The sequence below is a fragment of the Pyrgilauda ruficollis genome, unplaced genomic scaffold (genome assembly GCF_017590135.1).
Source record: "Pyrgilauda ruficollis isolate IOZ18807 unplaced genomic scaffold, ASM1759013v1 scaffold48, whole genome shotgun sequence".
Taxonomy (NCBI): domain Eukaryota; kingdom Metazoa; phylum Chordata; class Aves; order Passeriformes; family Passeridae; genus Pyrgilauda; species Pyrgilauda ruficollis.
In genome coordinates this window covers 2,335,191-2,354,138 of record NW_024526377.1, presented here as the reverse complement: position 1 = coordinate 2,354,138, position 18,948 = coordinate 2,335,191, and the positions used below count along the sequence as shown (strand labels likewise).

The window sequence follows — 18,948 nt, the reverse complement described above, 5'->3', positions numbered from 1 at the left end:
ATCCAAGGCGATTCTCTTTCTCCAGGGTGGTCACTGGAGTCAGGAGTGATCTGCTTTCCATTCAGCTCCTGGCCAGGTGTTAGCCTTGTGCTCTGATCCCAGGTGGATACTGGGTCTGTGTATTTCCCCAGGAGCGCTGCAGCAGGAACATTCTGTCTGTGTGGGAGCTGCTCATCCCATGAGGAAAATGAGGAGTCTGCTGTGGGTGTCACTGGGCAGCTCAGCAGAGGGAAAGGTGTGGGGGTGCCCTGGGGGCTGCTGGCCCAGCAGAGCCCGGGGGCAGACAGGCTGTGCTGGGAGTGCTCAGCAGTGGATTTGGAAAGGGAAGCAGGACCCAGGGGTGTTCTCTCTACACCAAATGGAGAGCCAAGGTGTGTTTGCACCTGTTCCAAGGCAGCTGAGGCAGCTCCAGCTCCCTTACTGCTGGGCCCATAGAGTCCAGTTCCTCTGGGGCCCCTGTGAAGTGCCAGAGCTGTGGTGAGGAGCAGCCTCACTGCTCCCAGGGCTGGAAATGTCACCAGAGGCTCAGGACTCAGTTGTAGTCACAGAAGAGTCTGTGCTGATGCTGAACATCCCTCAGCCCATCCAAAGGTCTCCTGTAAGCAGGCTGGGGAGCTGTCCCAGCCTGTGCAGCAGCCTGTTGGGAGCATTTCTTGTACTCCAGCTGGCTGAATTTGGGATTAAAACCTGTGCCTTAACCTCCCACCACCGGCATGGCCGAGCAGCCCACGTGCTTTGCTCCCATCAGAAGCAGCTGAGCAGAGCCGTGCTGGAGAGGGGCTGGGTTTGCCCAGGCACTGGCAGCAGCTGCTGGACCTGCAGGCCTGAGCTGCCAGGCAGCTAGCTGTGCTTTGTGTTTGTTTACTTCAAATGTTTTAAGGAAATTTTAAGATGTTGGTAAAATTTTAGCTGAGTGTGGAACTCGCAGCCACTGACATTTCATACTGGTATTTATATGATGTTTCCTTGAATGTATGTAAAGTACTTTTATAACAGGAGGTTGATGGTACATTTCTGTGTTTGTTAATAAAGGGGTGACCTGGCTATTTTATTTTTTCCTCTACTGGCTGAATTTAAGCCTTTTTCTGTCTCTTTTGAGGCAAGAACAGCATCTCTATCCAAGCATTGATTTTCTCCTCTCTCTGTCACCAGTTCAGCCACAGTCAGATCAGGGGTAATGGGAGAGCAAACCTGAACACCTGAAGGACAGTCAGCCTGCAGGCTCAGAGCACCTGAGCTCACCTGGGTGCTGCTGGCTTCCCCTTCAGCTTCAACACAGCCACAGAGGCTTTAAAAACCACCTGATCCACTAATATTTGTTGCCTCCAACAGCCCTTGGGGAGATGTCTGTGCTGGCACTGGTGGAAAGCAGTAGGACCCTGGAGCCCACAGCACCTCTTTTGCTCTGCTATGAGGGGTGATCTCAGGTGCTGTGGGGCCTTTGCCTGTTCATGGTCTGTAATTGGAACTGTCCTGTGAACTGGAAAAAATAATAAAGTCTTTATTTTCTATAGTCAGTGCTTCAGCCTGTTCTCTGCCCCCGTGTCAGCCCCTGTGACAGCCCGAGCCAGGCCTGGCAGCACCAGGGTGCCACAGGTGACAGTGCAGCCACCAGAGCCCCGTGCTGCTGGGGAGTCCTGGGGGGCCAGTGGGGCAGGGACCTGCTCCTGGGTCCTGCTGAGGTTTCCAGGGCAGGCACATGGTGCTTCCTGCACAAAATGTTCCTTTCCCATTTGGTTTTGCACAAGGCACCACCCCTCTCCCACGCTGTGCTGCTGGCCTTGGGCAGGGCTGAGCTGCTTACAGGAGCAGCTGTGAAACAGCATTGCAGCTGCTCATCCAGATGCCTTCCCTGGTTTGGAAGTTTCCTCCTGGGATGGGCTGCTGGGAGGGATGTGATGGAGATGGGGGGAAGGAGCCAAAGGTCAGTACTGTGGGCAGCCAGGATGTGCCACAGCTGCCAGCTGGGCAACAGCAAAGGGCAGGGGCTGCTCTGGAGCCTGCCTGGGTTTGGGCACCGAGCTGGGGAGTGGTGGGTGTCTGTGCCCAGGAGCTGGCACACACTGACCCCACTGCTGACCACACCAACAGCCACCAATGGCTGAGAAATGCTGTGGCCAACTCTAGCCTGGTCATGGCCTTGGGAGCCCTGCCAGGCTGTGGTGGTGGGAATGGCAGCCAAGGGAGCATGAGGTGTCCATAATGAGGTGTCCATAATGGGACCCACAGCCTGAGCCACCCTGCAGCCACTCCTCCCAGCACAGGCCTCCTTCCCTATCCCTCTTGGAACACAGCGATAACAGGTGAGCTTTGACCTTAACTCTGACACGAGGAGGAAAATCCTGGCTGGAAACAGAAAGGTCAGATGATAGCCACAACCATGGAGGAAACAGGTGCTCCCTGCCCCACCACCCATATCCCAGCACAGCAATGGCAGCAGCAAGCACAGAGAAAATAAACCTGTCCTCTTGTTTTCATTTTTCTTTTTTGAAAAAGATACTAATAAATAACAAGAAAAGTTGACAGAGCATTGCAGCCATATGCTACAATGTGCTGGACTCACCACAAACACCATGGCTTTCCCTGAGGGTACAGCCATGGGAGCCATGCTGAGTGCCATGGGACTCACTGGGTGTTTCCACCTCACCCCTGGTTTTCTGCCAGCTCCCTGCAGCTGTCCAAAACAACAGCCTGGGGGGCACAACCAGGGGCACACCAACCATCATGTCCACCTCCCCATCATGTCCCTTTAGAGGAGCTGCCCTCAGACAGCAGACTCCACAGCAGCAGCCCCATTCAGGACGTGCTGCTGTGCCGGCTGGGACAAGGAGAAGTGGGTCTGGGCCAGCCACTGCATCCGCCTGTTGACAAGGTCTGGTTCCAAAAAGGAGCGAAACTCCACCCCATCACCCCCTCGATGGGCATCCACCTCATCGTATCTGCCTTCCTGCCGCACCAGCACGTTGGGGTGCAGCCACTTGTAGTAGGTGACCCTCAGCCCCAGCCCCAGCAGGTAGCAGGGCAGGGCTGCAGAGACCACGGGGAGGAGGTATGAGTCTTCCTCAGAGGGAGCCCGGCCCCAGAGCCAGGCGAGGCCCAGCAGCGTGCTGTCCACCAGGATGAAGCCGTGGTAGATGATGCTGCGGTACAGCGTCCTCCCCTGCGCCACATTGAACCAGCTGAAGTAGAGGATCACGGCCACCATGGCCCGGTAAAGCTGCTCGGGGCCAGCTGACTCCATGAAGTCCGTGCCCTGCAGGCTGACCCAGAGGAACATGGCCAGCCACACCAGTGGGAAGTGGACAGCCACACCGTAGGGCCAGAGCAGGGCGAAGAGCGCGACCGCCAGGATGCGGGGGCAGATGAGGAAGAGGTTCCACAGGAAGTAGATGACGGAAGAGCCCAGGCTCAGCTCGTGCTTGTCCTGCAGGAAGGAGCGCAGGGACTGGTGGTAGTCCAGCAGAGACCAGGACACACACAGGAATGCGGTGCCCATCCCCAGGCCTGCAAACACACAGGTGAAAATGCTGAGGGGGGAGCAAGAGCTGGCCCAGCCTGGCTCAAGCCTCTCCCTGCCCACCACTGCTAAAATGAGTTTTCCCCCAGCTCACAAAGCAGCTGCTGTCAGGGTCAGAGGATCAGCAGCTGCAGCTCTCCCCTGGTGTTCTGCCCTCCCTGAGGACAAGGAGGCTGGTGCTTGGCCTTGTCAGAAGATGAGGCAGAAATGCTGGGATTGAACAGCTCTGCAGAGCCTATCTCTCAGGCATGGAAGCCCTCAGCCCACACAGGCAGGTGAGTGCTGGCTCCCACGTTGTTGGGCTCCCCATTTCCCTGCAGTGACATCTGCTCCCCACCCTGGGAAGGGACCACAGCCCCTGCTCAGCGTGTGCTTCACCCATACCAACATCAGCACCTCCCAGCTCCTCAAAAGGTGCCTGATTTCTCACCTGACCCTCAGCCTCCCCTGGGGCACGTACGAGAATGACCACAGTGTTCCCACAGCTTCAACTTCCCCCACCCCAAGCCCAGCATGGACACTGGGGCATGTGTGTGCATGACAGGGGTCTACCCTATAGCGTGACATGTCAAAAGAAGGAGTGACATGGGAGCAGAATGACAACAAATGTCTTGCTGGGTCCTCCAGCCCCTGGACAGCCTCTCTGATCTGCCCCACCCAAGCCCACTCTGACCCCAAGCCTGCACCTCCACATCAGCCCCCTCCCTTGGCCCCAGTCCCCTCACCCTGGGAGAGCTCGGCCTTGTTTGTCCGCAGGATAATGTAGAGGAGCAGGGTGAGCTGCGGGGTGTTCTCCAGGAAGGTCTCGAAGAGACGCAGCAAGCTGATGTCGTGGGAGATGAAGGCCATGTGTCTCTGCTCATCCTCCTCCTCTGCCTTCGCCCAGCACACCCTCCAGCCCACCTTCAGAGCATAGAGGCACCTGTGTGGGGACCAGCGGGTGGTGAGGGGCCACGCAAGGCGCACACCTTGGTCCCCAAGCTGCTCTGACAGGATAACAAACCCCATTGATTTACGTCCAAACCCTTCCTTCCCCCTACCCAAACCACACACAACAGTAGCCACACGATGCCCAGCCATGGGTGAAGTGCAAATGTAAAAAACTGAGCATGGATCTCAGCAGACCTGCCTGGATTATTCCCTTCCCCCGGCTCGGCCTCGCTGCTCCCCTCAGCTGCCGGGAGCGCCGGGGCCGTGACGAGGTTTCGGGGCGCTGCTCCCTTTATCGGGAGGGCAGCGGCAACAGCCCCGGGAGACAGAGCAGAGCCCGAGGGAAACTTCCCCCGCTCCCACCGACACTCTTCATCCGGCTCCAGCCCGGGCTGGGCCGAACCGCCCTGCGCGGGAGCCTCTCGGCCCTCCCGGCAGCCGAGGCACCGCTCGCCTCCATCCCCGGGGGCCAGGAGGGGCCGAGCGGCAGCCGGGGGGAGGCTGGGGCGGAGCGGGGCCCCGGCGGCGGGCGGGAAACTCGGTGCGGGGCTGCCGTACCTAAAGAAGAAGCCGAGCTGTAGGAGGTGGAGGGCGGCGAGCAGAGCCACGGGCACGGCGGGGCGCAGGGCGGGCGGGTCGGAGCGCAGCCAGAGCCAGCTGCAGGCCTGGGCGGCGGCTGAGGCGGCGGCGAGCAGCGACAGCGACAGCGCGGCCCAGCCGGGGTGGCCGCGCCGCGCGTACTCCGCCGCCACCCACCCGTCCATGCACAGGTCCAGAGTCGCCGCCGCCGTCCCCGCCGCCGCCAGCGCCAACTGCAGCGGCCCGAACCGCGGCGGGGCGGTTCGCGGAGGCATCGGAGCCCCGCAGCCCGGCCCGGAACCGGCGGTGGCGGCACCGGCACGGGCCGGACCCACCCCTGACACGGCCCGCCCTGGGCAGCCCCGCCCCGTCCCGCCCGCGTGTCCGACAGGGGAGCCCCGCCCCGGGGTGTGTGACTGTCCCGGGCTGTGTGACCGCCCCGGGCTGTGTGACTGTTCCCGGGCTGTGTGACCCTCCTGGGCTGTGTGACTGTTCCCGGGCTGTGTGACTGTCCAGAGCTATGTGACCGCCCCGGGCTGTGTGACTGTCCCGGGCTGTGTGACTGTCCCCGGGCTGTGTGACTGTCCCGGGCTGGGTGACTGTCCCCGGGCTGTGTGACTGTCCTGGGCTGTGTGACTGTCCCCGGGCTGTGTGACCGCCCCGGGCTGTGCGACTGTTCCCGGGCTGTGTGACCCTCCTGGGCTGTGTGACTGTTCCCGGGCTGTGTGACTGTCCAGAGCTATGTGACCGCCCCGGGCTGTGTGACTGTCCCGGGCTGTGTGACTGTCCCGGCCGTGTATCCGCCCCTCTCCGCTCCCGCCGCCGTCGCAGCCCTGGCCCCAGCCAATTATCCAATTACACAACTGCTCTCCTGACTGCAAGCAATTCCACTCATCTTCGGTTCCAAAAGTCCTCAGGGATTTCCTTCCTAACCTGCACACCTCCTACAAAAGGAAATGACAGTACTTTTGGCTTCTAGATCTGCTGAACTCCACAGCCAAAAGTTCACCTGTTACACACCTACTGCATGATTCAGCCACAGAGGTGCACCACGGCTACAGCTGGGCCACCGCACCCAAGCAGGAAACTGGGATTTGCCCCAGCAGAGGCTCTGGCTCTCCCTGCCAGCCCCGATGTGGATGTGGCCACAAAGAACTGCCTTTGTAAAGCCAGGTCCCTTTACGAGTCCTAGGCAACAGAAACTCTACCCTACTCTTGGAGCTTCTAAACACCCAGATCTCACCAGACTGCGAGCCCTCTGAACCGAGCCTTACGGGCACACGCTGCCATTCCAGCAGCCCCGTGTCCCTGGGCATTCAGCAAGCTGCAGTGGAAGGACAGGTCAGCACAGCACTAAACAGCAGAGCAGCTGTTTTGGTGGCAGAAATGGTTCGGGCCCTATTTGGAACACTGATACATGTTGTTTTCTTCAGCAGTACAATTATTTACTTTCTTACTGGCCAGACATTTGCTTCAGTTTGAACCTTCAAAGTAAAAAGCTAAGGAAAAAATAAGAATAGTTAAACTGAAAGTATGAGCTGTGCTTTTATCCCCAAGTTTTGTCAAGCAGTTTTCTTCTTCAAGGCAGAGAAGCCTCTAGAGTCACACATGATGCAAGGTGTCCCAAGTTAACATTTTATTGGAAAAGTTCAAAAGCTCTAGTTAACAAGATCAGCTCTAGTACAAATATAGATTTTAAGTGCACAAACCAAACAATAAAAACATCTTCTCATGATTGCTGTACATCAGTGGAAGATTACTCTTGGCTATCCACTTCGTGAAGAAAATGGAATGGAAGCTGAGTTAGGAGAAACAGCTCTAGAAATAAAGGACAAATCATAAAGAGGCTCTTCTCTTTCTACCAGGCACTCTCTCTAAGGAGCCAAAACAAAGTGAAAGCTCTGAAGCTTTGAGGAATTCAGTTTTCCCATGTCTGTTTATACTTTCAGTCACATGGTCACAGCACAGAATCAGGTCCAATTACCAGAATCACACACGTTCTGCTCATCCTTGAATTCCAAGGAGTTGGCATTCAGCGAGTAACCAGGACTTCTCACAAAGAGCAAAGGTCACCCTCCAAGTAACAGAGCTCAGCAAGGTATCTTGAAATATGGACAAACATTTGCTTGGAACTGAAGTCAGATGGAAGGAACTTTACTCGGCATCCGTTGACTTATAGTGATCATCATCCACCGTGGAGTAGATGTGTCCCTCGCTGCTGAGGAATTCCACAGCCTGCCTTGAAGAAAAACCCCACAGCTGGTAACTACTTAGCAATTAGTTAGCAAAGGGAGGTGAGTCACCACCTTTCTGATTTACAGAATTCCCATTTGCAGACCCCATCCCCACAGTTCCCTCCTGGCAGCTGCCAAGGGAAGCTCTTGGTGTGCAGTGTAAGAGACACAGGAAGTTTCTCCAAAGCTAAGGCAATGTGCTCCCCCTGAAGCCCAGACTCCGCTTGAGTCACCACTCTGCACTTCCTAGGTAGTACCCACCACTCTGCTCCAGAGGGGACAGAACATACAAAGGTCATGGAAGGTAATGACAACTTTTTTAAGTCTCAAGATGTTATAAGAGACAGTGAAGTAGAATAGAACAGACTATTGCTAGATTTTTATCAGTGTGCAGAGAGTAAGGTAGTCTTTGAACAGGAGAAATCTACTGAGACACTGCAGTACATTGCCCCTGAACTGATAAACAGCTTGTTTTGAAACAAGCAGCTCCTTGTTTTGAAAGCAAGGAGCAAAGCAACTGGCAACAGCTCATGAGGCAGTCAATCTTTCAAAGCTCTGGCTCCTGTGCTGCTGGGACCACCTGAATTACCCACCCTGACTCACAGCTGAGTGTCTGGGCTTGTCCACCGTTCTCTCTGCCTCTGGAAGGACTGCCTGGATTTCATTTCTACACCACTTACTTGATTGTTGACATACTCATGCTGTGGAGCTGGAGCTTCAAGTCTTGCAGACTCATCCCCTCTGGGACACGGCAGCTTTTGATCAAGTTCAGCACCTGGATGAGCAAGAACCACAGCAGATGACATCAGAGGAGCCTCTGCTGCCACTGCTGTGCTCCCACAAGAGCTGCTGGCACCCACCTGGCTCTGGTGCGCCGTGAGCCCGTTCACTGGCAGGCTGCCACCTCCTCCGTAGCCCCCCATGTCACTGATCCCAGCGGAGGAAAATGACTGTGGCATTCTTGATGCTGACTGGAATTAGGAGAATCAAAGCACTCTGGTTACCCAGGCTGCCCAAGCCTTCAGAGTTAAAGACTCACTGTTATTTCTAAGCCAGTGAGTAAAACCAGCTTCTTATGGAAGCAGATTGCAATACAATCTCTCCTGAGGAAGCCAGGACTCCTGTTACACCTTCAGTGTTGCCCAGCTTTAAACTCTCCAGCCCCACAATGAGGGAATTTTCCCAGTGAAAGATCCCTCTTTGGGAGATCTCCTGTCACCCAGGAAGGGCCACGATGGAATCAGGGTCTTTGTACATACCATAAGATTTTTTCTGAGGATCATGTGTGCATTGACAATTTCCAGTAGGTGTGTGGTGAACTCATTCATGTTTTCCAGAGGCATGATCTTAAATGCTACCAAGCTCTTCTTATTCTTTCAGAGGAAAAAAAAAAACAAAACAAAACAAAACAAAAAACCAAACACAAAACAAAGAAAACAATTTACAGCACAGCAACACAAAGATTCATAACAGCCAACCCAGCCATTTCCTCCAGGAGTGTGGGACAGCAGTGGGGAGAGAGCTTCTCTGCATGCAGCTCATCCAAAACCTTCTGCCCTACATCTTGCGCTGGTTTTGGCTGGGGTACAGTGGCATGGGCTGGTTTTGACTTTGCTGGAAACAGTGTTGGTAACACAGGGATGTTTTAGCCATTGCTCACCAACCCTTGCACAGAGCCAAGGGCTTTCCTGCTTCTCACACAGCTCCACCAGTATTAAACTGGGAGGGGACAAGGAGCTGTGAGGGGAAACAGCTGGGACCACTGCCCCACGGGAGAACCCAGACCAGCCACTGTCATGCTCAGTTATAAAAGTGGTCAAAGAAGGAGGAGGCACACCTGCCTGCCCATGGGAAGTGCTGAATGAATTCCTTGTTTTGCTTTACTTATTAAATTGCTTTTATCTGAACTCATGGGTTTTCTCACTTTGACCCTTCTGATTCCCCCCATCCCACTGTGAGCAAGCAGGAAATGGGGGAGGGATGTGATTTTGAAAGACAATGGACACAGAGTCACTCCTCTTTCTAACCAGCTGGGAATTAAGTGCACCTTGCCCTAATGCACACACACCATTATTTGAATATTTGCATCCCATGTGCTATGTGAAGTGCTACAAGTCCTACAAGACTCACACACAGGTGCCATGACCTTACCTGGAAGGACCGAAGGTGACCAGCTACTTTAACATAAGTTCCTGGAGGTACCACAACGTTCTCACCTCCTGCCTCCTAACAGACAGGGAAAACCAGAGGTTTGCTGTTTCATGTTTCCATTTCTCAATTGTCACAATAAGCAACTTAGTAAAGCAGGCTCATCTCAAGCAAGCACAAACAATGGGCATTCCTGTGTCACGCTAAACTTGCAGTAAGGCAGTGAACATCTGCCTGATTACCCTCCCAAAAGTGTTCAACTGAACTCAGCTACACTGAACGGGCAGACAGTCATTACACCACCAGTGACCTCTGCTACAGCAGCATCTCCTTTGGATGAACCAGGAACATGTCACCCCTAAAATACTTTCCAGAAAAGCCACACCTTCTCGATTCAAAAAGCCCTGTGAGAAGTAGGGAGTTGAGTATTGAGTTGATCAGTGTTCTCATGGGTTCCTTCCAGTCCAATTCTACAGCTTTTCTTCACCCACTGCTCCCCAAAGCCGCTAAAGAAGCCTGTTCATAGCAAATCCAAGGCTTACATCAGTATCAACCCACTGCCTGACGTCCATCGGGGCTGCTGTCATGTCATCCACCTTGTAGAGGATGTTGGTGGGCGCCTTCTCGGCGTGCCGGACGATGCCCACGACGGTGACCTGCGGCGGAGGAGGAAGGGTCACTCGGGCCGGCCACGGGTGCGCCCCGGCCGCGACCGCCCCTGCGCCCACCTGCGAGATGTCCACGTCGCAGATGCGGAAGGTCTCGTCCACCTGCTCGGCCGCCAGCAGCTGCGACACGGTGCAGGGCACGATGTTCTGCGAGCGGCTCCGCTGCAAGGGGCGGAGGGGCCGTCAGAGCCGCCCCCAGCCCCGGGCCCGTCCCGCGGCCCCCGCCCGGCCTACCTGCTTCTTCTCCTGGCCGCCGGCGGGCGACCCGAACCCGCCCGGGGACTGCGTGTAGCCGCCCGGGAGCCCCGCGCCGCCCATGCTGCCGTACCCGCCATCGAAGTTCCCTAAGGGGGGAGAGAGAGGGACCGTGACGCGGTTGCGGGGGCACAGCGCCCTTTCCCAGCGCTGCCGCCCGCCCCGGCCCGCGCACCGCGCCCGCTCCACATGGCGCCCTCCGCCACTGCCGCCGCTGCCCGCGCGCGCGCCGGCCCCGGCAGTGTTTCCGCCGCCTGCCGCCCAATCCGAGAGCGCCGCTCTGCCGGCCGACAGCCAATCGCGTCCCTCCGCCTTCCAGCTCTGTCCAATAGGAGGAGACCGCGGGGAAGCCGCCGCCGCCGCCATTTTGAGGGCGGGCACTGCCCGTCCTGGCATGGGTGAGGGGCGGGGTCCAGGGGCAGGGCCTGAGGGCGGGGCCGGGCCCAGGTGCGGGCGGTGCCCAGGTGCGGGCGGTGCCCAGGTACGGGCCGTGCCCAGGTGAGGGCCGTGCCCAGGTGAGGGCGGTGCCCAGGTGAGGGCCGGGCCCGGGTGCGGGCGGTGCCCAGGTGCGGGCCGTGCCCAGGTGAGGGCCGGCCCAGGTGCGGGCCGTGCCCAGGTGCGGGCCGTGCCCAGGTGAGGGCCGGGCCCGAGTGAGGGCCGTGCCGAGGTGCGGGCGGTGCCCAGGTGAGGGCGGTGCCCGGGTGAGGGCGGTGCCCAGGTGCGAGCCCGCTCAGGTGAGGGCCGGCCCAGGTGCGGGCGGCGGTGTCTGCCATGCCGCCCCCGGGCCAGCTCGCGGTGCCGCTCCTGCTGTGCCTGCTGGCCGCGGCTCTGCCCGGTGCGGGCGGCGGCTCCGGGAGGTTCTGGCACCTCACGGACCTGCACTGGGACCCCGGGTACGAGGCGGCGGCGGCAGCGGGACGGCCGTGCCCCTCGGGCGGCGGTCGGGCCGGGCCCGCCGGGCCCTGGGGCAGCTACGTGTGCGATGCGCCCTGGAGGCTGCTCCGCTCGGCCGCCCGCGCCATGCGGGGCCGCCTGGCCGCGCCGGACTTCGTGCTCTGGACCGGGTGAGAGGGCCGGGCCCGCCTGAGGGACAGAGGGGCTGGGCCGAGAAGGGCAGTGCAGCCCGTACGGAGCTCGTGGGGCTTCTGGGCTCTTTCCATGGGACCCGCTTTGGAAAGGAGAGGGGAGAATGTGCCTCGGAATGCAAACCGGGGGTTGGGAGGAAAGCACAACGCCAGCGAGGGCGCTCGACACTGGCAAGAAGCTCGTGGCAGCGAGGTGACAAAAGGATCACAACTCGCTGTCCGTCCTCTGTGCATTCTGTCTGATCCCACAGTGAGCCCGAGTCCTGCAATGCCCAGGGGAAGGAGCTGTGGGCTGTGTGTCCGTGCATCCAGCCCTGCCGCTCAGAGCAGTGGGAACAGAGCACTGGAAAGCAGCTTGCAGCATTTATTCTGGCTGTGATGAGGCACCTGGAAACCTGTCTCAAGAAGGGACAGTTCTGCTTTAGGAGTCAGAGCAGCCTCCCCAGTGGAGGATGTTCTCTCCTGGTATGATTTCCAGGGGTGGGGCTCCTGTCCTGCGGGAGGCCTCAATAGCACTTACAGATGGTAAAAGCTTTATTTTGCATGGTGATTGTGTGTTTGGTCCTTCTTCTGATGATCCAGTTCCAGTTTGCAGGGCTATTGCCTGTCCAATGTTTTCATTTTCTGTCCCTGCAGATGCCTGTTCCTGCTTAAATGCAGTTATTGATTCTTATGACCTTATGTTGAGTATTCTTTTTCTCTCAAGCAATTTTCCCCAGTCCTCTGACATGATTTTGAATGTTCTCCTCTCTCTCCAGTGGGCTTGTGGACAGCCCAGCATCATCTACAAATGCTGTAAGCATGTTAATGCAAACACAGACATGGAGTAGCCCTAGACTGCTGCCTTACTAGAGGCACTTCCTTGGTTCATGGTGATCACAGTGATCACAGCTGTGCCAACAGCTCTGCTTCATTACTGCAGATCAGATGCCCTCAGATTGTGAAGTGCTGACCCGTGCAGCTTTAGTGCCTGTGACACACCCCAAAGCAGGGTGCACAGGGGTTTTAAGGTGAAGTGAATGGTGGAATCACAGAATACCCTGAGCTGGAAGGGACCCACAGGGATCATGGATTCCAGCTCCTGGCCCTGCACAGACACCCCAACAATCCGACCCTGTGCATCCCTGAGAGTGTTTGGACACTCCTTGACTCTGGCAAGTTTGGAGTGGAGCTCATTTTTCCTGTGAGTGATTTCTTGAAACTCCCTCAGTGTCTTGGCCAGTCAAGATAGCACTGACTTCTGCACCCAAAAGCTTAAACTTTCTCTTCTAGGGGGCACAGAGAGGAGTTGGCAAGTCTCTCTGCCTTGCTCATTGCTGCAAGGCCCTGTTAGTCCCAGACAGTGACTGTGCTGCTGCTCTTTTTCTAGAGATGACACTCCCCATGTCCCCAATGAGCAGCTCGGAGAAGAAAAGGTTCTGCACATAATAGCAAATCTGACTTCTCTGATAAAAGAGACTTTTCCAGGTAGGATTTGAGGGGATGAGAAGGGGAGAGGGCTATAGAGACTCATGGGAAGGGTTAACCAGGATGGAGAAATGACAGAATTGGGACAGGGAAAGGCATAGAAGGGCTGTGGTCACTGGGACTTGTTTGGTGGCCTCAGTTCTGCTGTGCCATGCAGCATTGATGCACACTCATCTTTCAGGTTAGCTCGCTCTGGAGAGAGGAAAAGAAAGGTTTCTGCCATTAGTAATGAAGGCAGAAAAGGCTGCAGGATACCCTCAGACATAACCTGTGTCAGCAGGGGGCAAGGAGCGTTACTGCTGGTGACAGCTCAGTCACTTGGCTGTGGGTGGCTTGTCCCAAGGGCGGGTCAGAGCTGTGTGGTGGCCCTGGCAGAGGGTGGCCCTGGGCAGAGGGTGACTGGCAACGCTCTGTTCCCAAGGCTGGGAGTGCCTGGGGGAGCTGGAGGAGCTCTGCAGCACTGACCTCCCCTGTGCCTCCTTGGCTCTGCCTCCAGGTACCAAGGTCTACGCAGCGATGGGCAATCATGACTTCCACCCCAAGAATCAGTTTCCTGGGAAGGAGCACAGGATCTACAACCAAACAGCAGAGCTGTGGCGGCCCTGGCTGAGTGATGCCTCCCTTTCTCTCTTCAGAGCAGGTCTGGCACCACTGGCTCGTGTTTAGAGCATGCTGGAGGTATGAGGAGGGGTAGGAGAATACCAAGAACAATTTTCCTTGCTTCTATGCTCAGAGCAGCAGTATTCATAGAGGATTTGCAGACGTAGGATCCAATTTAATGCTGGTTTCTGTCTTGGAGCTCTGCTTGCAAGAGGAGAAATTATTTTATACTTTAGTCTCTTCTGCCATTATCAAGTTACTGGAGAGAATGCAGAGTGGTGACCTGCAGAGGGAGGAAAAATATCTTTAAAGGTAGTAGCTGGTGCTGGGGCTCTCCAGAGCTGCCCAGCTCCTGATGCTGCCCATTGCACCCATTCAGGTCTCCCTTCACTGGGAGCGCCACAAGAATGGCAAGGGACACACAGGGAAGAGTCACTCCAAACCCACATCCTGGAGTGGTCAGGGCACTGTCCCAGGCAGTGACCCTGCTGGGGCTGTTGCTAAGGAGAGCAGAGAGAGGTGGAAACAAAGGGATCTGGGATCACAGCCACCAGTGTGAGCAGACCTCCAGCTCTTCCTCCGTTGGTTGCATTTTTAAGGAGCTTTCTACAGTGAGAAGCTGCCTGGCCCAGGGATGAGGGGACGGATGGTTGTCCTCAACACCAACCTGTACTATGACCAGAATGATGAGACAGCTGGTGAGGAGGATCCTGGGGGGCAGTTCCAGTGGCTGGAAGAAACACTGACCAACGCCTCTAGAGCAGATGAAATGGTATTAAAAGGACTGAATAAACAACCTGGGCTTCTCCCCAGCCCGGAATCTCTTCCTGCTCTGCTCCCTCTGGGTGCAGCTGCAGCTGGCTGGTGCTCCCTGGGTGCTGTGGGCTCTGTGCTCAGGGCAGCTCTTGCTTCTGTAGGTCTACATTGTGGGGCATGTCCCTCCTGGCTTCTTTGAGAAGACGCGGGGCAAGCCCTGGTTCCGCAGGGGCTTCAACGAGCGCTACCTGGGAATTGTGCAGAAGCACCACGGGGTGATTGCTGCCCAGTTCTTTGGGCACCACCACACAGACAGCTTTCGCATGTTCTACAGCCACACAGGTACCTGTTCTGGTCACCCAAGCACTTGTGTGACAGCTCTGACAGCTCTCAGAATCCCTGTCCATGAGAGTTTTTAGTGGCTGTTGTCTGAGAGCAGCTAAGAAGCCAGAAAAAGCATCTGACATGCTTTGGGCAACAAGAAGCAGCAGAGGTTCTCATCTCTACCCCCAGTCTGTAGCTCCTGCCCTCCTTCCTATTCACCCTCAAATATTGTTGTTTCCCCTTAATGCCTGGCAGCTTCTTCTGTTCTCTCTTGAGGGGTTTGGGCATTGCTGAGGGAGCAGTGCTTAATCTGTGTGTGTGGGGTGCTCTGGGCAAACACATTTGCAGAGTGTGGTTCCCTGACCACTCTCACTTCAAGAGTCTTTGCCAGCATGGAGAGCCCATTGCTGGCTGCAGCAGCCCTGTGCTCAGTTCCCAGTATTGTTCCACATGTTAACCTTTGTGTGGTGGTACAGGGAGCTGGGGACAAAGGTACTGTCAGCAGAGCAATCTGCTCCAGGTGCTCACTGTGATCGGGACAGGGTGTGGGACAAGCCATGGTCTCCAGTCACTGTTTTGCATTTCTGTGAAGGTACTCCAATCAATGTCATGTTCCTGGCCCCTGGAGTGACTCCCTGGAAAACAACATTACCTGGAGTGAGCAATGGAGCCAACAACCCTGCCATTCGGGTGATCAACTATGATCAGGACACCCTGCAGGTCTTGGTAGGGATCCCTGTGTGCACCACACTGCAGCTCTGGAACAACTTTAATTCCCCCTGTAGTCAGAACAGGCTTTTCAGGATTTCTCAGTCCACAGAAGCTGAGTGGCTGTATGGGAGAGGACTCTGACCCAGGATATTTCAGCTTCGTGTCTGGCACAAAGATTTAGTTGGAGCATCAGTGAATCAAAGCTTGGCCCTGGCAGCCAGTGCCTCCTGCTGGGATGAGTTCCCCTGGGCAGGGTCAGACAGTTTTTGTGGTGATCTTCATGTCCTTGCCATTTGACACTTGCTTTCCTCCCCAGATAATATGGATCACAGAACTACTCTTTGAGTAATAACTGACTTGTCAGATCTCCAAAACCATTAAGCCGTCTGAAAAATTATTTGTGTCCCTCTACTTGCTAAAATGATGCATTTGGAGGAGTGGATCTGAATCGAGGTGAATTGTAGGGGCAGCTTCTGTTTCCTGTCTCTTGTTTGCCAAGAGATGGAGGATGGGTGCTTATGCCCTCCTTTGTAGGGGATGAAGCTCTCTATAGTTGCTCTGTTTACGTGTTTATAGCATAGAAGTGAATGCTAAAATATGCTGTGCAAGGATGGGGAGCCAGTGAAGCAGAGAGAAAAGGGCAAGAGACTGAGAACAGAAGCTGTGAAAACTTGATTCTTCAGTTTGTTCATAGCTGAGAAGATAGATAACTTTGCTCAGTAACTCTCATGTAGCCCTTGCTTCTGCTGCTGGGCAGTGTTGATAGTAACTGACTGATGTCTGAAGCAGGCCAGGCTCAAAGCTTCTGATGTTTGGAGGTCAAAGTCAAGCACAGCAAAGCCACCCCTTCACCCCTTAGGAAAGAGGCTCTGTTTGGGGTGGGTTCTGGAGGGTCTCACCTGAGGTGTCCCCTGGTGCCCATCTGGGTAGGAAGTCCTGTCAAGGGCAGCTGGGCCCTTGGGGTCGGGGATGCTGCAGTGGGAACCAAGCTGGACTCAGTGTCTCACTCCAGGGCCAATCTTGTCCTGATGTCTCCCCAGCTGTGTTTTTCTCTCCCTCAGGATATGGTGACTTACTACTTGAACCTTACTCGTGCCAACACGATGGCCTCACCACGGCCAGAAGAGTTCCCAGAGTGGGAAGAAGAGTACAGGCTGACAGAGGCCTTCCAGGTCCCTGACTGCTCTGCACGCTCCATGCAGACGGTGCTGGAGAGGATCTCCAGGGACCCCCACTACCTGCAGCTGTACTATGAGTTCAACTCTGCCAGGTATGACCTGGCCCCGTGCCAGCAGGAATGCCGTGTGGATCACCTGTGTGCCATCAGGGAAGTCGATTTTATAAAGTACGATGAGTGTGTGAAAACCAACAGCTCTGCCTCTGCTGCCAGCAGTGCTTGGCTTTTGGTTTTCTGCATGTTCTTAGGATTTCTCAGTCCTCAGCCAGTGCTGTGATGGCCAAGAGGAAGAGAAAAGAAGGAGGGCATGAAGTCACACCACGCTGCATGTGAATTGGTGATTTTGGCATTGAGAACTTGCTTGGAAAACAGGACAAAATTGTCAATGTTTACTAAAAGCCCTGTGATGCTGATTTGAAGTTTTCTAGAGATGTGTGAAGAGCAATGTCTTTGAGAGCCTTATTGTGCCAAAGTGACTGCAACAAGGAGTGTCTCCCCTCTGCTAGGACTGTTGGGGCAACCTCACAAATCAGATAAAGACCAGGCCTCCCTGTGGACATTAACCTCCAAGGGGTGAGGGTAGGGAGCTACCACACGTTCCCGAGGCCACTGCCAGCATTCCTCATTTTGGCACACACTTTTTTTTTTCAAGTCTGCATAGCTGTTGACTCAGGAAGTCTTGTTGTGGTGGCTTTGTTCCACAGCAGCCTGTGGCTTTTGAGCAAAGCGGGGTGGGGTGGAGTGACAGCCCAGAGAGCCCAGGGTGGCTGCAGGTCTGTGACAGGGGATGGTGCCTCAGCCTGCCCAAGGCCTCTCTCTGTCAGGGGAGCAGGCTGAGCAATGAGAGCAGCAGACCTGGGCTCTGGAGTACAACTTACAGAGAGGATTATGCCAGAACCAGATAAAACTTGACTCGGAAAACAAAAGCAACCACTGTTCAAAATCCACTGTTCAGTGTCACTTGTGTACCAAAGTGCAGCACGAGGCAGCAGAGCAGGTCACAAGCAAAGCAGCTGGGGCAGCTTTAGGAGCTGCAGCCTGAGGCAGCCCAAGGACAAGTCCTGCAGGGAAAAGGGCACTTTGCCATGGCAGGATCCTCCCGTGAGCCACAGCACGACAGGCAGCTGTACCAGTGCAGACTGGAACGAATACACTACACTCTCCAACCTGGCAAAATCTGCATTTAATTTACAACATAGTAAAGGTTACAGGTAAAAAGCTCAACAGAAGTGTGAAAAGGCCTATTACATATTACACAAGTGTACAAATGTCTGTACAAAGCCCCTCGATGTTCCTGTCCCCTCGTGGCCAGCTGTGGCCCCTAAGCTCTGAAATAATAAGAGCTGGTTCAGAGTCTGAGAGGAGAAGAGCTTTAAAAAACGAGCAGTGAAGTTTCCCTTGTCAAGAAAAATCTTGCAAAGAGCCACTTGCAAAAAAAAAAAAAACCTCCCCAAGGAGCTGCAGTCCTGCACACAGTGAACAGCCAGGTACATGCTCTCATTTCAGTGCACATTTCCTGGATCCCCCAAACAGCAAAGGAATGTGACTTATAGCTGAACTGCATTTAGAGTGTGTAAAAAATCCAGAATAAAGAATAAAGCTCTGGCCTTACCTTGCGTAAAGTACAGCCACAATATGTCTGAGCATGTGAATACACCCAAGGAACTAAAGGGCTTGAGCAACAATCCAAGTCCACTGAGAATTCCTATTCTGGCTCTCAGTAGCACTCAATTCTCACCTGCAGTTTCCAGCAGCCAAAATATTAGTGTGTGGGGAACACACCGGTCCTCCCAGCTTTTTGTCTTGATGAATCTCATACAGTCTAAACTTAAAAGTTCCATTTGCAAATAAAAATGAAACTATTTAAGTTACAGAGGCCACCAAGTCTGAAGTTACACCCTGTGTTAACTTCACCCTGAGTTATCCAGGGGAGTCACCACGGCACAGTGCACAGTGCCTGATCCCGCTGGATGCCCCGACTGTTTGCACCCTGTATCCATCCCACAGACCCCACTCTGCAGCACTGCAACAAAGCTAAGGAACCCACCTGCTTCCCTGCTTATCCATCTCAGTTCATGGGATGATCTAGTGTTTTATGTGGAAATCAAAACAAGCTGTAGCCAAACTAAAATTAATAATAATAATAAAAAAGACAATGCCCCACATTGGTGAGGTTTTGAAAATATAAAAAATAAAAGCTGACCTATAATTCTGCAAATTCTACAACTCCTTCCAATGGGATTCTGCAAGGCTTGGCCCCACAAACATTTCCTCTTGACAGAGTTGCCCTGCTGTGAGAATGTCCAGCAGGAACAGTGTCACCACAGCAAGCCCAGCACTGAAATACACGGACCTGCAGGGTCATGCCATAAGTGATAATGAAATTGTGTGACTGCCCCTTTGACTTGTGGATCCAAACTCAGCACAAAGACCTCTGGGACAGTGGTGGCTAAGAAAAGGCTGTAGGGGTTTTGGTTCAAAAGGAGACGGGAGCTGT

General features: G+C 55.0%; 4 protein-coding genes across 10 annotated transcripts in view; 2 read left to right on the top strand and 2 right to left on the bottom strand.

Annotated features, from left to right (window-relative positions):
* The window catches only part of EYA3 (EYA transcriptional coactivator and phosphatase 3), a 42,840-nt gene extending 41,327 nt beyond the window's left edge, over positions 1-1,513 (top strand). For all 7 annotated transcript variants that reach the window (XM_041479233.1, XM_041479226.1, XM_041479228.1 and 4 more), the window contains one exon: positions 8-1,513. The gene's annotated coding sequence lies outside the window, so the exon portion shown is untranslated. The remainder of the gene's footprint in view (positions 1-7) is intronic.
* Positions 1,514-2,470: 957 nt separating this feature from the next.
* Positions 2,471-5,360, bottom strand: XKR8 (XK related 8). Its single transcript, XM_041479385.1, has 3 exons — positions 5,006-5,360; positions 4,243-4,439; positions 2,471-3,504 (listed from the first exon to the last, which is right to left on the bottom strand). The coding sequence occupies exons 1-3, from the start codon at positions 5,299-5,301 to the stop codon at positions 2,765-2,767; spliced, it is 1,233 nt and encodes a 410-aa protein (XP_041335319.1). The 5' UTR covers positions 5,302-5,360; the 3' UTR covers positions 2,471-2,764.
* A 1,280-nt stretch (positions 5,361-6,640) lies between these two features.
* On the bottom strand, positions 6,641-10,561 carry RPA2 (replication protein A2). Its single transcript, XM_041479462.1, has 9 exons — positions 10,507-10,561; positions 10,311-10,420; positions 10,137-10,238; positions 9,951-10,064; positions 9,412-9,486; positions 8,520-8,633; positions 8,121-8,231; positions 7,941-8,035; positions 6,641-7,265 (listed from the first exon to the last, which is right to left on the bottom strand). The coding sequence occupies exons 1-9, from the start codon at positions 10,520-10,522 to the stop codon at positions 7,181-7,183; spliced, it is 822 nt and encodes a 273-aa protein (XP_041335396.1). The 5' UTR covers positions 10,523-10,561; the 3' UTR covers positions 6,641-7,180.
* A 541-nt stretch (positions 10,562-11,102) lies between these two features.
* Positions 11,103-16,728, top strand: SMPDL3B (sphingomyelin phosphodiesterase acid like 3B). The gene is made up of 7 exons (XM_041479438.1): positions 11,103-11,395; positions 12,786-12,883; positions 13,380-13,523; positions 14,083-14,255; positions 14,401-14,581; positions 15,156-15,289; positions 16,336-16,728. Exons 1-7 carry the CDS (start codon positions 11,103-11,105, stop codon positions 16,726-16,728), a joined length of 1,416 nt encoding a protein of 471 aa, XP_041335372.1.
* Positions 16,729-18,948: the final 2,220 nt, after the last annotated feature.

Bases quoted from the DNA above. Each gene is read 5' to 3' on its own strand.
- SMPDL3B (XM_041479438.1), top strand. From the start codon at position 11,103: ATGCCGCCCCCGGGCCAGCTCGCGGTGCCGCTCCTGCTGTGCCTGCTG. The intron at 12,884-13,379 runs GTAGGATTTGAG...CTCTGCCTCCAG, and splicing joins GATAAAAGAGACTTTTCCAG to GTACCAAGGTCTACGCAGCG. The intron at 13,524-14,082 runs GTCTGGCACCAC...TGCATTTTTAAG, and splicing joins CCTTTCTCTCTTCAGAGCAG to GAGCTTTCTACAGTGAGAAG.
- XKR8 (XM_041479385.1), bottom strand. From the start codon at position 5,301: ATGCCTCCGCGAACCGCCCCGCCGCGGTTCGGGCCGCTGCAGTTGGCG. The intron at 4,440-5,005 runs GTACGGCAGCCC...GTCCCCACACAG, and splicing joins CAGCTCGGCTTCTTCTTTAG to GTGCCTCTATGCTCTGAAGG. The intron at 3,505-4,242 runs GTGAGGGGACTG...GTGTGTTTGCAG, and splicing joins CAAGGCCGAGCTCTCCCAGG to GCCTGGGGATGGGCACCGCA.
- RPA2 (XM_041479462.1), bottom strand. The intron at 9,487-9,950 runs GTAAGCCTTGGA...CCTGTCTGTTAG, and splicing joins GGCAGTGGGTTGATACTGAT to GAGGCAGGAGGTGAGAACGT. The intron at 8,634-9,411 runs GTAAGGTCATGG...TTCCTCTGAAAG, and splicing joins GTCACCTTCGGTCCTTCCAG to AATAAGAAGAGCTTGGTAGC.